Here is a 16,778-nt window from a genome sequence, read left to right as displayed (position 1 = left end):
CTTATCTACATTTATAATAAGTGGTAACGACTAAGGATACTGCTAGTCTTTATCAGTCTTTACTGTGTCGGGTATAAGAGGAGTGTGGCATATTTGCCACTGAACCAGCTTATTTTGAATTAGGAAGCTAAAGTAGTTATGACTGTAATTAATTTTTCTCCCATAGGTGGCACTATTCTCAGGAAGCAGCTACTCCTTTGGCACAATTCCACAGCTCTGTCTACTTAAGAGACCATTCAGTCACGTTGGGTGGAACCCAAATCTAAAGTCAACATGAGAATTGCTGTGTAGTCCAAAGTAATGCATCCAGTTTACTTAATTAATACTTGCTTAGCAGTGCTTTCACCCAGCCAACATCTAGAGAATGTGTACGTCAAATAGCCATCCACCAAAAGTCATGCAGTGCAATATAAACACATACTGCTGAGAACATTAATGTTCTAGTTCCTGTGGCTGATTGTAACTTGCTTATTTCCTGTGCTTAGATTGTGATTTTATGTGTATTTGTACATGCAGCTTATGATATGAACTTTGTGTGGTCTTTGTATTCTTGTGTTCTGTATCTAAGCAGGTCCTTCCCACCACCAGTTTTAGAAAAGGTTAGGAACTTAGAAGATAATGGTGGAAATGTGTGCCTCGCCATGCATATGACACGCCATCTGACATAAAACACTTTTATGTAGTATGGATAGGAATGGATGGACCTCTCAGTTTTGGTTCTCTCAGTTTCTCATTTTTCCAGTCATGAGTTCAGTTCTCCACAGTTCTGCAGCAATTTGCAATTTTAAAAAAATAAAAATAAAATTCTCATGAAAATTCATCAGCATCAGTGCGAATTTTTCCTAATAAACACATTTATGAATGCAATGTTGCTGTATATGTACATTTTTGCAAAGCAATTTCCCCAAATATAATGCATGTTTTTATGTTATTTTTACCCATTATGCATGTTTATAGGCTGGTATAGCACAGTGGGGAGGAGAGCCTGGCTGGGAGTCCAGAGTCTGTGAGTTCAAATTCCCGCTCGTGCCTCTTGGGTGTAAAGGGCCAGCTAAAGATCACCCCCACAGTGAGTGGCTCAGGGGTTACATGCCCTGCCACCTGTGTAGCCGTGGGCAAGCTGCATAGTCCCAAGGAGCCCAGTTGCCCCCCAGCTGGCAGTTGCGGACAAGGAAGGGGCTGGCTTGTGCAGCTATGGCAAGTTGAGCAGGCCCTAGCCAGCTGGGGAGGACTAGCCTCAGAGGGAGGCAGTGGTAAACCCCCTCTAAAAACCGCTTACCATGAAAACCCTATTCATAGGGTAGCCATAAGTCGGGATCGACTTGAAGGCAGGCCATTTCCATTTCCATTTTTCATGCATGTTTATGCACATTTTACCCTAGTATATGCATTTTTCTACACATTAGCTGGCAGGAGAATTGCATTACACAATTTGGCAAAGTGTGAATTTCGAAGGATGACTGTATCTCAGTTTGCATAGTGTGTCCGAGTGTGGATTTGGTAGATTCACCTTTAAATGCAAACTGCATTTAATTTCTCCTCATGTCTAAGTTTGGGGTCTGAATGTAAAGTGAAGCATTGATATGGGTAATATTATCTAGGAACTGTATGGAGAATGTGCCCCATCATATGACAGACAAATTTCAACCATGATCCGTCGCTGAGAAAGAGGAGCACAATGGCTGTTCATTCTAACCATGTCCACTCATCAGGACAGGAGCAAGTAACTGCATAGACCACTTCTGTGTGTGAGTTTGTGCCACGAATGGCTGTGTGAGGAAAAAGTGGAGGATGGAGTGTGTGGCATAAGAGTCACAGAACAGTATAAGGCCCCAGAAGTTGTTGCATCTTCTCTCCCAACCCCCTCCCAAACACACTGGCTCACACACACACCTGTTAATGATGCACCGGGAGGCATATGGTTCATTCTGTTAAGAGACTGATCAAAACTCCCTTCTCACTCTGACATTTTCTAACTGACCTCAGACCTCTATTTTTCCCTTTGACTCCTCCCTTTCCCATGTGTGTCTAGTCTGTTAGACTGTAAGCCTCAGGGTAGGGCCTGTCATTTATTTAGTTTTATGTACCACACCTCGTTTCTTTAGGTAAGCTAGAAATAATAAATGTAATAATAAGAAGGAATAATAGCTAGCCCCATCTAAAGCCACAATGCATAAAATGATTTTAATTTTGCTTTGAAGTGATAAAGGAACAACAACGTAATTAAAAATAGCTTAGTGCAGGAATAGGGAAACGGTTGCCCTCCATATGTTGTTACACTACAACACCCATCATCCTTGATGCCCATTGGCCATGCTGGCAGGGGCTGATGAAAGTAGAGTCTGTCTGAAAGGTCACAGGTTTCCCATCATTGGGTTAATGTGACAAAACTGTAAGATTCATCTGTGGTTGGCACAAATGCCTTCTTGTTCTTCACAGTTGTCTTAGGTCCCATCTGCACTATACATTTAAAGCAGTATTATACCACTTTAAACAGTAATGTCTTCCCTCCAAACAATCCTGGTAACTGTGGTTTGTTAAGGGAGATGAGAATTGTTAGGATAGCTACAACTGTCTTAACAAATCTCAGCACCCTTAAAACCCTTGCCGCCATGAGAGGAAGGGTGGAATACTACTACTACTACTATTACTACTACTACTACTACTACTAATATATAAAAACTACAGTTCCCAGGATTCTTTGGTTCTTTGGGGGAAGCCATGATTGTTTAAACGCAGATGGAGCCATCCTTTTAAAAAATAATCCTAATATGTATGGGGGGGGGAGTTAAATAGAAGACTGAGCCAGATTTCTTAAAAGATGGCTATCACTCTTATTATTTCCTTTATGAAAATAAAGCAAACAGTTTCTATATCTGCATCCCCATTCCTAATTACATTTTTCTGATGGCTAGTGTCGGAAAGATGTTTGGTCTTCTATTTGCACAGTTTGCTTATTCTAATATCTTTTGGGTTTGACAGTGGAAACATACTCATCTGTTACTGAATAATAACCTTAAAAAAGAGAAGTATTCATAATAATATATTCATAATAAGATGTTTCTTCTTCCCCACTTCATTCTGATGCCTGATAATGATTGGATATCTGGTGCTGCAAAGACCAAGGGTTGTATCCTGTGCTAGTCCTACTCAGAATAGACCTATTGAAAATAATGAACATGACCAGCTTAGATACATTAATTTCAAGGGATTTGCTCTAAAACTTAGTTGGATACAACCCCAACTATGCATTACTGCAAATTCTGCAGAAGAAGCTGTTGGAAAATCATAGAATCATGGGAAGTACCTCAAAGGTCAGGTCATTTAGTCCAATCCGTATCTCATGCAAGGAATCCACCATTACAGCATCACTGATTGGTGGCCATCCAGTCTCTGCTTAAAATATCTCTATCTGTTTCAAGTTTTATGGAAGTGCTGTGATTAAGATAACTTCTTTGCTCCTGGGATAAGATGGACTGGGCAATGTATCTTTAAAAGTTTATATTGGATTCTGTTGAAGATATAGACTGCATTACACCACTAATTTATAGCATTCCACATACCTGAAAAGATTCTTTATTTTCTCTCCAAGGGGGTAACTTCTACTTTTCCTCTCAAACTCTTCATCAAAGTAGTTGCTAGAATAAGCTGGACGGTTGATGATGTAACGTGGCCGAGCTTCATTCATCTTTGCGCTGCTAAGTCCTTCACACAAATACGAAATGGAAGGGAACTGGAGTAAGAACTGAGCATCACCAAGAGAAGGACCTTAAGTAAGGTAGGCAATTCCTCTAATCCTTGTTTGCAATAAGTCTGGCTTTTAGATTTTCTTCCAAAGTCCCACCCCTTTCCCCTCCCCTTCCTGCAGGAGAAAAGGGCGGACTTTTCTTGAGACATCATTGCCTCATGGCAGGCTGCATGAATTTTTAATAATCAGTTACTTTATAATGATGTGAGAGGTAGCATGAGTTCAAGAAACGTACACATGACCAAGTGTCAGGTAGTTGCACACTGTAATCGTGGCTCTGCCACTGTATTGCTATTTAGCCTTGGGCTAGTCACCCAGCAATTGTCTAGCATGAAGAAAATGGGGTTAGGGATTATTGCAAGGGTGAATCAGCATGCTCCTTCAATGATGGGTTGTGGTTAGACTTCACCCACATTCTAGAAATCTTCTAAAGTTTCTGCCACAGTGCCTTGTGAATCCTTCCCTGCTTTAGGAGCCTGTAGTTTCACCTACGTTATGTGTATGTTTCGAACTTTTGCTCTGAATGCTTTTATAGCTGTGATCTACAACTCACTGCATACACTGTAGAATTAAGGACAACTCAGAAATGTAACAATTTGACCTATTTTAATTATAATAATGCCAACCATTCCTGTTCAACCAGTCCTCCACAGAATCAAGGTGTTTCCAGAGGCAGGTAATAAATAAACTCCTCAAGGGGCAGGCCTTAGTATAAACAAAGCTATCAAAGGAGGGGGGAAAAGCACTTTTGCAAGATGATAAGTCTGGAGGTGGAATGAAAGAATATGCAGAAATAGAACAAGGATGTGTATCATTATTTTAGTATTGCACTTAAGCATTGGGTGTCTAGTAAGTGGGCAAAGGAGCAGAGAAGGAATCATTATAAGGGATAGACAGAGATCATGAAGCAATTGTGGATGTTGTTGTGTGGTTTATATATTTAGAGTGTATTAAATTCACAGGGCAAACCCATCAACTGAAGGTTGATACTGATAATGCATCAGGGTAGAAATATTTTGATCTGATAACCATATATGAGTAAATAAATTCAAATCATGCCAATTCAGACTTGAAATTCTTGTTAAATTTTGGAACTTCAGCACTGAAATGTATCCTGTTTTTAAAAAATGCTCAGTTATTTGTTTATCTTATTAAAAACTGTATTAATTGATCACAGCGAAACAACAAAACAAAAACAAAACATGACCACATGTGTAAAAGTAAAATAAATATTAAATAACATAAAACCAAAAATTGTTGAAAAGGAAATAGAATTGCTCATAATTTCAAAGTAACTGATAATGGATTTCTCCTGGAAGGGCAGGTGGGAGGAAATAATCAGTTTTGGAGTGACCCATTTTAGTAATAGGTAATCTAGATGACTTTGATGCTGTGTAAGCCTGCATCCCAAGCTCACACTATTTACTTCTGAGTTGACATGCTTAGGATTGTGGTGCATGTCTCTCATAACAAATTGTATCTCATTGTCTCTGTATCCAAAACTCTGGACCCACTTGGATGAAAGACTTCACCTTATGACCCTTTCTATTATTTTTTTTTACTAGCTGCCAGGTATACTGTATGTACAATTTCCAATATAGACTGGGAGTTAATAACAGGTGGCCTCCTGCACCCCACCCTGAGACCACCTAAGGGAAGGAGAGGGTGAGAAAGGGACAGCAAAGGTTGCCAGGAGGGGAGTTTCTGCTAAAACTTTCTGAAATGGGTAACTTATCATTTCTGTCATCTTGTCAATAGAGGGATTTAGCCCTTGTCATTCATTTTAGAATTTATATTCTCGTGAGAATGTAACAAAGGACTCCTCATGGATTGGGCCCACTTGCTGAGCTTTACTTCTCTGCCAGGAGCATGTGCAAAAGGCAAAGCAACATCTTGATTCGTAATGAAGGTTTAGAAGAGGCTGTGGCTGCAGTGGAATACAGAGGCCCAAAGGGAGGCCGAAATCAGATCAAGCTGGTACTTCAGGGATTGCACACAGGAACATAGGCAGCTGCTCTATACCCAGTCAGACCATTGGCTCATCTAACTCAGCACTGTCTGCAATTACCGGAAGCAGCTCTCCAAGGTTTCAGACCTGAAGTATTTTCCATGCTTTGCTGCATGCTAGGGATTGAACCCAGGAACGTTCTACATGCAAAGCAAGTATTCCTCCCATTGAGCTACTATACTTGACAACTATGTCTTCCAAGCCAGACACAATTCACAATGCCAATTTTTAATTGTAGGTCCCTAAATACTTCTGAGTTGTACATACCTAAGTAAGCTTGTCAAATATAAGAAGTGTATACTTTTTAAGAACATGTCATTGTGCCCTTTTACAATGCGGTAGGGAGAATTTTGGTAAGCTCAGTGTTTCTTACTACTACCAAACCTTGCTTGATACCTTGGTTTGTTAGCTGCCATATGAACATATGCCTCCGTTTCCTGGTCAGTCTTAACACCACAGCTTCATGATTCAAATGTCCTTTTCTTGAGTGAGAAGTGTGGGGAGCATATGAGTCCAAGACTTGCCACAGTGCTTTCTCAGAACACTATACATCTGTACTAAAACATTTCAGAGAAACTGCACAAGTCAGAGTTCTCCCTCCAGAATTACATCAACTATCATCTGAGAGTCATCTTCTAATTGCACCCAACTGCAAATGGCGAAGCTAGAAGAGGCATTTTTGGCTGTTACTCCCTAGCTTTGGAACTGCCTTTTCTGAAATCAGAAGGAAGCATAAGCTTGATGAGCTTTTGAAAACAATATCAGACTTTATTATTTGTTTAAGAATTTAGTGTTTGGAGAATATACATACACACCTCCCTATTGATGTTCTTGCCTCCTGTGAATCTAAAACAGGAGTGTAGAATATTTTTTTCTAGCATGGGGTCATTGGCTGTCTGGAAAAAAAAATCTATTGGGAGCCACACACCAAGTAAAAAGCACCCAAGGAGAGCTTTGAAGCTGGATTGGGCCTGCTGACAACCAACCCGATCCTCACTTTCAGAGGTGTCCACGGGTCAGGTGAAATTAAGGGATAGGTCAGATGTGGCCTGCTAGATGTCAGTACTCCACCCCTAAACTCAAAGATATTTGGTTATAACCTTAAATGAAGCAAGAGACAATATTTGTTTTGTAAAGAAGCATGAGTTAAAACTACTGCCTGGGACCCTAGGAGGCAGAGGGGGCTAAAGGACCCCCTAAAATTGGGCAGAGAGACTGAGACCTCCTCAGGACATGCAGGCAAAAAAGACTGCTGTCGTCGTCAAGTCTGATAAAGGAGACAGAGAGGAGCCACGTGTTCTCCATGAGACAGCAGCGACTGCCAAGACTTGCTTGTGGTTTCTAGGGAGCAGGCATTAGCTGTGGTGAAAGAAGCCCAGCTGAGCTGAGGGAGCTAACGTGCAGAAAGAGAGGGGGACAGGGTTGATGCTGAGCTCTGAATAGCAAGTGCCTATCCTTCTCTAAAATATTCATGGACTGTGTCTTGATTCATGATCCCTTTTGAATTTAATTTTAAATTTAATATTCTACCCATTTATACCCTATCCTCTCCTTTTGAAACAGAGCAGGATTACCATCTTATTGTGCAACATATGTTATGTTTACTGAGAACTAAATAATTTTTAGCATCAATATCAATCAATATCCATATAATTTGTAAGCAACCCCTCCCCACAATCTTTTGATTACATTTAGGACTATACAAAAAGAAAGTATATAACCTTATTATTGCTTATTAAATTAACAGATATAAAATATACCTGAAAAGTAAGCAGTATTCATAATATACTTTGAGATTGCTTTGACTCTGCCTCAAAGAGACCCCACCTTAAAAAAAACTTCTAGAGTACCTAACTACAGTCAGCAAAGTGCTTACAGCATCATTACAGAACCTGGGTGCAATTCTGTAGTGGTTAGTCATGACTAAATTCCATTGAAATCAATGGAACGTATGCCCCTGGGTACAATCCATACCCTCTTGAAACAGTTGAATTGTTGTCAGTTCCACCACCCCAACCATAACAAACTTCAGAGCCTGTTCATAAGGAACATTTAGCCTATCAATGAAATAGAATGAAAGGTGGAGCATGAAGACCTTCCTCTTTCAACATGCCTTTTAAGTAGAAATACTTCTCAGTCTGCATCTCTGTTAGAATTGTTTCTAGATTTTTTAATTGTTTCATCGCTTTTGTGCTTGCCGCCCTGGGCTTCTTTGGGAGGAAGGATAGGATAAATATTTAGTAAATAAATAAATACATAGATATACAACAATTCAACTGATAGCACAGCGTGGAAGTAACTAGTTACAAGTAACAAATTACTTGTAATTCATTACTTTTTTGAGTAACGAGTGGGTAATTCCTTTACATTTTGATTGTAATAGAACTATGAGTAATTTCACTACTTTTGTGGAGTAATTGTAACATTTCCAGAATTACTTTTGGGCATTACGGGGGGGGCAGGGGAAGTCTTCTGCTCCTCTGATTTGTGGATGAAAATCATGTGCCTCAAACTGGGCTTCTGTGCAGTGTTGCTCTTTCCTCATGCTCTGTGGGTGGGTAGGAGGCGACGAGGAAGCAGGTAGAGAGTGAGACGGGGTTGAGTGGAGAAAACAATTATTTTAAAAAATGGATAGTGGTGGTGAAGAATGGAGTGGAGGGAAAAAGGATCCGGAGGTTAAGAACATGGATAAAGAAGGAGAAGGAGGCAGCAGCAGAATGCAGATAAAGAACTGTGGAGGTGAAGGATGACAACATGTGTGTGTGTGTATGAATACTGTGTTTGCACTTGGCACACAATGTGGCCTCCATCACCCTCTCTGGCCACTGTGCTGCATTTGCAGTATTCTAACTTTTTTGTATCTCAGGGGAAAATGTTTGCTTGAGTGAGTGTCCCTTAGTTGGTGGCAGGGCAGGGTCTGGGAGGTGGTTAAATGAGAGAGATTATGCTGGCTGGCTGGAGTGGGGGATTGCACTTGGTTTGATGTGCAAAGATCTGAGTAGTGGCCTCAGCCTCCCTCCCCACCACCCTTACCAGCGGAGAGACCACCATTGCTATCTTATGAATAAAAATAATTATTCTACTACCTCTGTATATGTTTGTTTATTTTTAATGTTGTTTTAGGCTACTTAGAAGTGCAGCAGCCAAGGCCAGCACCTTGTAGGCATTTTTTAAAGTAACTGAAATGTAATGGTGATTACTTTGGAGGAAAAGTAAAGTAATCAGTTACTTTCAGAGCAATTGTAATTGTAACGGTAATTACTACTTTTTTTGGACCATGTAACTTTAACTGTAATTTATTACTTTTAAAAAGTAATCTTCCAAGCTCTGACTGATAGGATATGTGGCCTGTGGCTGCATTGTGAGCTGAGAACAGAAATCAAGATTCAGGCTTAATTCAACATAGAATTGCCACTTCCAGTGACATTGTTAGGGGGTGGCCCAGGGCACCCAGGGCTATGCAAATTTTATGGAAACTTGTGTTATAGACCTGTTCCCTAAATCTTTTAAGCACCTTGCAATGTTGCTGGCCGCTTGGTTCACTGATCCAATGGCCCTGAAGCAGGAGGAAAATAGGAAGTGGGGTGGTTAGGCTAGACGCAGGTATGTCCACCTGAAAAGCAGGATGATTATAGGTCTATCCAGTGCTTTTTTTGTTTGTTTGTAAAAAATGAGGTGCTGGTATTCAAACCTTGACAGAAGTGCTGTGGGTGCCAGCACAAAATGGTTGTCATGGGCAGCCAAAAAAGAGGTGCGGGTACCAGTGAGTACCATCACACAAAAAGTCATGGGACTGCCAGAAAAGAAGTATGATAGTATCCCAGCTAGTCTCTCCTTGTTTCAAGCATTGCCCTACTTCTGTGCCTTCTGAAGCTGAAAATAACCTGATGGGAAGCTATATTATGGAATGCCAAAGTGGTGTATTAGATAGTGCTTTGGGTTTGGGCCAGAGGCAACTGGGTTCAAATCCCTGAAGAATCCAAATGATCTGTGAAGTTTAAAGGGTGGTCTTGAAGAGGTCTCTTAGCCCAAGGTTAGGCAATATGGTGCCCTCCAGATGTTGTTGGATAACAACTCCCATCATTCCTGGCCATAGATCATGCTAGGTAGGGCTGATGGGAATTGTTGTTTAATATCTGGAGGGTGTCACATTGTCTGTCCCTGTCTTAGCCTAACCTACCTCAAACAGTTGTTGGGACGATAAAATGGAATACCCTCCATGTGCATCACCCTGAACTCCCAGGAAGAAGGGTGGGATAAAAATGCAATAAATAAATTAGCTACAGCTACATATTGCCCCACTGACCTTGGGAACAGTTGTTTGATTGTGATTTGAATATTTGCCTTCAAGTTGCATAGTGGTTCCCAAACTTCGGCAATCCTAGTTCTCTCCCCTTCAGTTATAACACCATTTACTCCCAGTCAGCAGCCTGGCAGCAGCATTCTACGTCTGCTGCAGTTTCCAAACTACCTTCAAAGGCAGTTCCACGTACAGTCCATTGAAGTAGTCTAGTCTAGAGGTTACCATTGATCACTGAAGCCAAGTTATCCCTTTCCAGATAGGGATGTAACTGGGCCACCAGGCCAAGCTGGTAGAAGGCACCCTGTGCCAATGAGACCGCCTGTGCCTTGACCAATAATAATGACTCCAGGAGGATTCCCAAGCTATGCACCTGCTCTTTCAGGGGAAGTGCAGTCCCATGTAGAACAGGCTGTACACCACTCATTTAGTCAGAGGAAGCACCCACCAACAGTATCTTGGTCTTGTTTGGATTAAGCTTCAGTTTATTGGCCCTCATAAGAGTGGCCAGCCTGAAAAAATGTTTTATGCATTCTTGTTCCAAACAGGTACCAGGAAGACAGTTTAAACACATCAGCCTATACCTATTCCATATTTATTTATTCATTTATTTATTATTTGATTTATATCCCACCCTTCCTCCCAGCAGGAGCCCAGGGCAGCAAACAGAAACGCTTAAAAACACTAAAACATCATAAAAACAGACCTTAAATTACATTAAAACAAAACAACATTAAAAACATTAAAAAAGGCTTTAAAAACATCTTTTTAAAAAAAGATTAAGAACATATTTTAAAAAACACATATTAACAGCAATTCTAACACAGACGCAGACTGGGGTAGGTCTCAACTTAAAAGACTTATTGGAAGAGGAAAGGCTTCAAAAGGCACCAAAAAGATAGCAGAGATGGTGCCTGCCTAATATTCAAGGGGAGGGAATTCCACAGGATAGGTGCCACCACACTAAAGGTCCGTTTCCAATATTGCGCAGAACGAACCTCCTGATAAGATGGTATCTGCAGGAGGCCTTCACCTGCAGAGCGCAGTGATTGACTGGGTATATAAGGAGTAAGACGGTCTTTCAGGTATCCTGGTCCCAAGCTGTATAGGGCTTTGTACACCAAAACTAGAACCTTGAACTTGGCCCGGTAGCAAATGGGCAGCCAGTGCAATTCTTTCAGAAGCGGGGTGACATGTTGGTGATACCCTGCCCCAGTGAGCAGTCTCGCCGCTGCATTTTGCAGTAGCTGCAGCTTCCAGACCAACCTCAAGGGCAGCCCCACATAGAGCGCATTACGGTAATCCAGCCTGGAGATTACCAGTGTGTGGACAACAGTGGTCAGGCTATCCCGGTCCAGAAACGGCCACAGCTGTCTTATGAAGATAAAACCTCCTCTGGGGATGAAGTTTTGATTATTGTAACAGTGTATAGCAGGCAAGAGCAGGAAGTGAAGAATGCATTATAGAGGTGACTCTGCTGAGGAATATAGGTCAACTAGCTGAATAATTAGCTCAGTGGAAATATAGTCAGGAAATCAGAACAACAATCAAATGCAAATATGTAATGGAAACTTTAATGATCCCATGCAGCTGCGGATGCCAGTTTTTTTTAAGACCAATTCTTATATGCACTGACTGGAAAACTGGACTGAGAAATTCCTGAACATCTAGACACCAACCTGGAAGAATGAGTCATATAACTACTAGTGAAATATGGGAATCACTGTCAACATTTCCTGTGAGATGATATCACTATTAATGTTTTCTTTGTTGTCCTACCTATGGAGCCTTTGGACGTCCTGGCTGAGGAGCTAATATTATATGGGGGGGGGGAGTGATAGCACATTTAACAGAGCACATGTTTTGCATGCATAAGGGCCAAGATCCAATCCCTAATTTCACCACTTAAAGTATCCTAGGTAGCAAAGCTGGTAAAAACCTGTGCCGTAGGCCTTGGAGGACATATGTCAGTCAGAGTAGGCAGTAGCAGGGGCTTTGCTGGAAACTACCTAAGCCAGTGATGATGGGAGCTGGAGTCCAGCAAAATTGGAGAGACACAGGTTCCCCATCCCTGCTTTACAGCCTGATCCTATTCTTATTTACACAGAAGTAAATGCAACTGAACTCAGTGTGACTTCTTCCAAGTCAGCGCGCATGGATTTGCAGCTTTAGATTTCCAGTGTTTCAAAGCTTGATCCAGGATTTGGCCAGGATTTGAATTTTGCTGAAAGTGTAAATCCCCCCATCCCCACTGGTTTCTTATTCCAGTATTTATTTCAGCTTTCTGAACAACATGCCATGGTTTTATTATTAGAGGCTCAGGTGTGTTGAACCTTTTTTCTTTATGTCTTTCCTTCTGAGTGAAAGTGCTAGCAGACACTCTCACAAATCAGGAACAAAGCAAGAAGGGTTGAGGGAAAGCAAATGTCAGAAGGACAAAAAAGTCCCATGATTAAAATTCCATCTAAAACAAACAAGCCAATGATGTCAACATCAGTAAGAATCAAGTTTTTGAGATGGCATTATCAATGACCTGGCCCTAAATCAAACACAAGTGGAAACTTTTCCGATTTCAGAACTCAAGAGAAGTTGGGAGCCATACAAGAGAAAGCACGGAACAGAAGGCAAAATAAACTGTCCTGAGACCTTCTGAGATGTGGAGAACATAGTACATAGGCAGTGAGGCTCTGCCCTGACTAGTATACATTCGTTTCAGATTTTGAAATCCATGTGTATAGGTTGGAGGCAGAATCAGTCATCATGATGCTGCCTTTCTGCCTTTGTGTGTTCATTTCTCCACAGCATCATATGAAAAGAGCTCTGATGGGAATTATGGCAGGGATGGGGAATCCGAGGCCTAGGGGCCAAGTTTGGGCTTCCAAGCCTATTTCTCTGTCCCTCAGGACTCTCCCCAGGCCAGACCATCTTCCTAGCCATCTTCCTTACTGGCCCTGCTTCATACCCTCCCTGAGTGTTAAAGCCTCTTGTGGTACAAACTACCTTATTCTACAACGGTAAAATGCCCATTCATAGCTCTGCCCGCTTTTGCCTCTGGCTCTACTCACCACTGGCACATATACCCTGGAAGGTTGCCCAGAAGGGAATGTGGCTCTCAGGCTGAAAAATGTTCCCTCCCCTGCATTATGGTGATACAGAATTATGTAATTATTCCTTTTTTATTTATTAAATTGATATCCCGCCCTTCCTCCTAGAAGGAGCCCAGGGTGCAAATGTGCCATAACTAAAGAGATAAGCATCCCCACTGTGCTGGGGGCATTGTGGGAAATTAAAATTGTCTTGTGTGTTGTCTCAAGGGATCACTAATGTGGTGTCTGTGGGCACACAGGTCTGCAGGGGCCTTCCTTGGTACCAACAGGTCCTCCTCTCCTACTGAAATTAGTCTTGAAATAAACAGTCTAGTGTAACCAAATGAATAGGTTGCGATATGTGCCTGTTCGGGATGTGTGTGGTGCCCACAACACTTTATTGAGTTTGCAAATATGTCAATGGGCCCAAAAAGGTTGGTGACCCCTGCTTTAAGAGGAAAGCCAGAACACCTTAGTACAGGGGTCACCAACCTGTGGGCACATTTGCATTTTAGAGTCAATACTGTGGATGCCAGCCCCCCTTGTTACTTCTCTTGCCTCTCTCCCAGATCAGTTCCCTGCCCCCCCCCCAAGTCAGTAGGAGCAATTGACCCTGCCTAATCTCTTCAGAGGCTGGAACAGTCCTGACCCATTATGTGACTGTAACGAGGGGCAATTTTCAGTTAAGTTGCACTAATTGTTACCCCTGTAAGTTTGCCGCCCTGGGCTTTCCCAGTGTAATAAAAAATAATTGTAATTTTAAAAGCTTAAGGTCTGAGATGAAGTCTGGCTTGTGCTGCTGATCTCACATACACAATAGGCGGGTGGACTCAGCCAACAGTGCTCTGAGCCATGCTTGGATCACTGTTGCTCCCCATTTCTGGGCCAGCAATGGACAAAGGACCCCACCAAAGGGCACTTTACTCCATCGCCTACTCAAACCTGGAACCAGCCCTAAGAAACAAGGCTGGGATTTCTTTCACATCCAGGTGAGGTGCTTAGATACTCATCCTGGTCTTACTGACTTTAATGGATACGTCTTTTGATGCAGATAGGGGTGCAAACTCTCAACTAGGACCATTAGTTGTTGTGTGCAACTAGCTACCTGCTATTAGAGCTAGACTCTTGCAGAGACTAGTCATGGAGGCCGAGCTCTTTGGATTACAAACCCTAACAGGGGAATAACTGTGTAAAGCAATTCAAGATAGGCAATCCTCCCTGATCCCTGCTAGTATTAATGAGGAGGAGGGCAGGATTTCCAGGAAACTTCGTACTATCCCTTTTGGAGAAAGTTTGATGGTGGAGGTCCTTGACCTCAAACTGGAATTATACTCAAAAATACATACGCATTTAATGGAAGTGAAATGTGAACCTTTCTTTCAGTTATTACTTAAAAGTGGGGGAAAGAGGCTTTGTGTTTGACCATGAATGAATCCCTTTATAAGCAAAAATCAGGGTGAAAGTGTAAGATGGAGATTAAACGGACTTGAATACACCATATTGGACATACTACAGTTATGAAGGACAGCCTGCCAGTGGCAGATATCAAATTTCACTTCCTTGGATGACAGCAAGGAAGGAAGTAGTTGAGAAAGAGTTAGGTAAAAAAGGAGATCCAAGTTCAAATTTGCCAAATTGCACATTGCTGTTAGGTAGGAGGCCTACAGTGTTCAGTTCAGCATCTAAAAAGGATGAGACAGGGGAAATTAAATTTATTCAGCAGTCTTTCACCATGCCCATAAAACTCTATGAGAATAAATTAGTTAGTATGGACAGCAAGAGAACATGGAGGCTGACAAGATTATAGCTGAAGTCTTTTACTGCAAGGTGACATAACAGATGAAATACTGTTAATGTTGCATGCCTTAACGAATGCAAAACTCATACAGCAGAACCTTATAATCGTAAAAGGTAAAGGCAACGGTGTCCCCGCACTTATAGTGCGAGTCGTTTCCGACTCTTAGGGTGACATCTTGCGACCGTGTATATGGGGTGGGATTGCCAGTTCCTTCCCCGGCCTTTCTTTACCCCCCAGCCAGAGCTTGGAAAAGTTACTTTTTTGAACTACAACTCCCATCAGCCCAATTCAGTGGCCATGCTGGCTGGGGCTGATGGGAGTTGTAGTTCAAAAAAGTAACTTTTCCAAGCTCTGCCCCCAGCATATGCCGGGTACTCATTTTACCGACCACGGATGGATGGAAAGCTGAGTGGACCTCGACCCCTTTTACTGGACTTCCTCCTTCCGTTGGAATCGAACTCCGGCTGTGAGCTGCGTTACTGCCAGTGTGACATAAATGAATCATGAGCATTTTGAAAGAAGCATGTTGGAGGCAGGAGAAGTATTTGCATTCTAGATCTTGTGCCTCAGGGAGCAGTGGTTGCAGTCCTATGCAGATTTAATGCCCCAATTAACTCAGTGGGATTCATTGTTAAGTAAACATAAACAAGACTCATCTGCCAGGTCTCAAGCATTTCTCCGGAACCAGGAGGTAGACAAATCCATGGCTACAGATCTACAAACCTTTCAAAATCCCCAATGCCAAATGTTATGAGACAAAGGGCATTTTCACACTAGATCCTTCAATCCAGTTTTGCATTTCCTGGGTCCGTTATGCAACTCTAAAATCTACATGGAACAGAAATGTGCAACTGATTTCTTTCTCAATGATATTCTACCTTCTGTTCTACTTTCCACTTTAATAACATTCACATACATACTAGAAATGGCACAAGCAACTTAAAGGTGCCAGTGTCATATACAGCTGCATCCTTTATGACAGTGCCACATAGTGTCATGTATGCTCAAACCTCCCTCTGTCTTGATAGTATAATTGTTGAGCTCTTATCCTCCATTTGATCATCATGGTTTGGAAAAAATGAAAGTCACATTGAGGTTCTTGGTTGGTATGGATTAATCATAACTTGGCCAGGTCATAACTTGGCCTGTTCAGTCTGCTGAATAGTTAGCTGATGGGCAACTTCAAGGCCCTTGCTCTCCCTTCTTAGGGTTATTTACCTTTAAACTTGACTTGGACCAGACAGCCCATCAAACTGAGGACTGCCCTCTATAAAATAGAACACATGACCACTCTGTTCCACCTACATTTACTTCATGGATCAGGGCCTGAATGAGGGTAGATTTCTCTCTCTCTCTCTCTCTCTCTCTCTCACTCACTCTCACACACACACACACTTGATGCCTTTGATTAAAATTGAGCTTTAAAAAAATCTTAAAATCTTGCTGTAGGCAATAGTTTAGGTTTGTGGGCTTCCTAGAGGCATCTGATTGGTCACTGTGGGAAAGAGGATGCTGGACTACCTAGACCTTTGGTCTGATCCAGTGAGGCTCATGTTCTTGTGCCTTTGGGGCAGTCATTGTTGGATTTTTATGGGGAATATAGTGCTATTTTAAATGGCAAGGCCTCAACAACACTAAAGAGTTCTAGTGAAGAATCAGACCCTGCCCCTGCCACCCCCACCATCCCCCACCCCAGGATGGCTGTACATCTTATTTTAAGAGGGCAGTTCTCTCTCTGAAGGGCTGGCCAGTCCAAATCTAATTAAAGATAAAGAAATGCAAGGTTGAGCAGGGGACTTAAATTTGCCCATTCAAGATTTAGCACCTGGACAGCAGAC

General features: G+C 42.0%; 1 protein-coding gene across 1 annotated transcript in view; it reads right to left on the bottom strand.

The window, feature by feature from the left end:
- SLC26A9 (solute carrier family 26 member 9) overlaps positions 1-3,703 on the bottom strand; it is a 62,188-nt gene extending 58,485 nt beyond the window's left edge. Inside the window, exon 1 of the mRNA XM_061632127.1 lies at positions 3,564-3,703. Coding sequence (XP_061488111.1) covers positions 3,564-3,688 — 125 coding nt within the window. The 5' untranslated portion in view covers positions 3,689-3,703. The remainder of the gene's footprint in view (positions 1-3,563) is intronic.
- Positions 3,704-16,778: the final 13,075 nt, after the last annotated feature.

The sequence above is a fragment of the Rhineura floridana genome, chromosome 6 (genome assembly GCF_030035675.1).
Source record: "Rhineura floridana isolate rRhiFlo1 chromosome 6, rRhiFlo1.hap2, whole genome shotgun sequence".
In the NCBI taxonomy this organism is placed as follows: Eukaryota; Metazoa; Chordata; class Lepidosauria; order Squamata; family Rhineuridae; genus Rhineura; species Rhineura floridana.
This window is presented reverse-complemented; position numbering and strand designations above follow the sequence as displayed.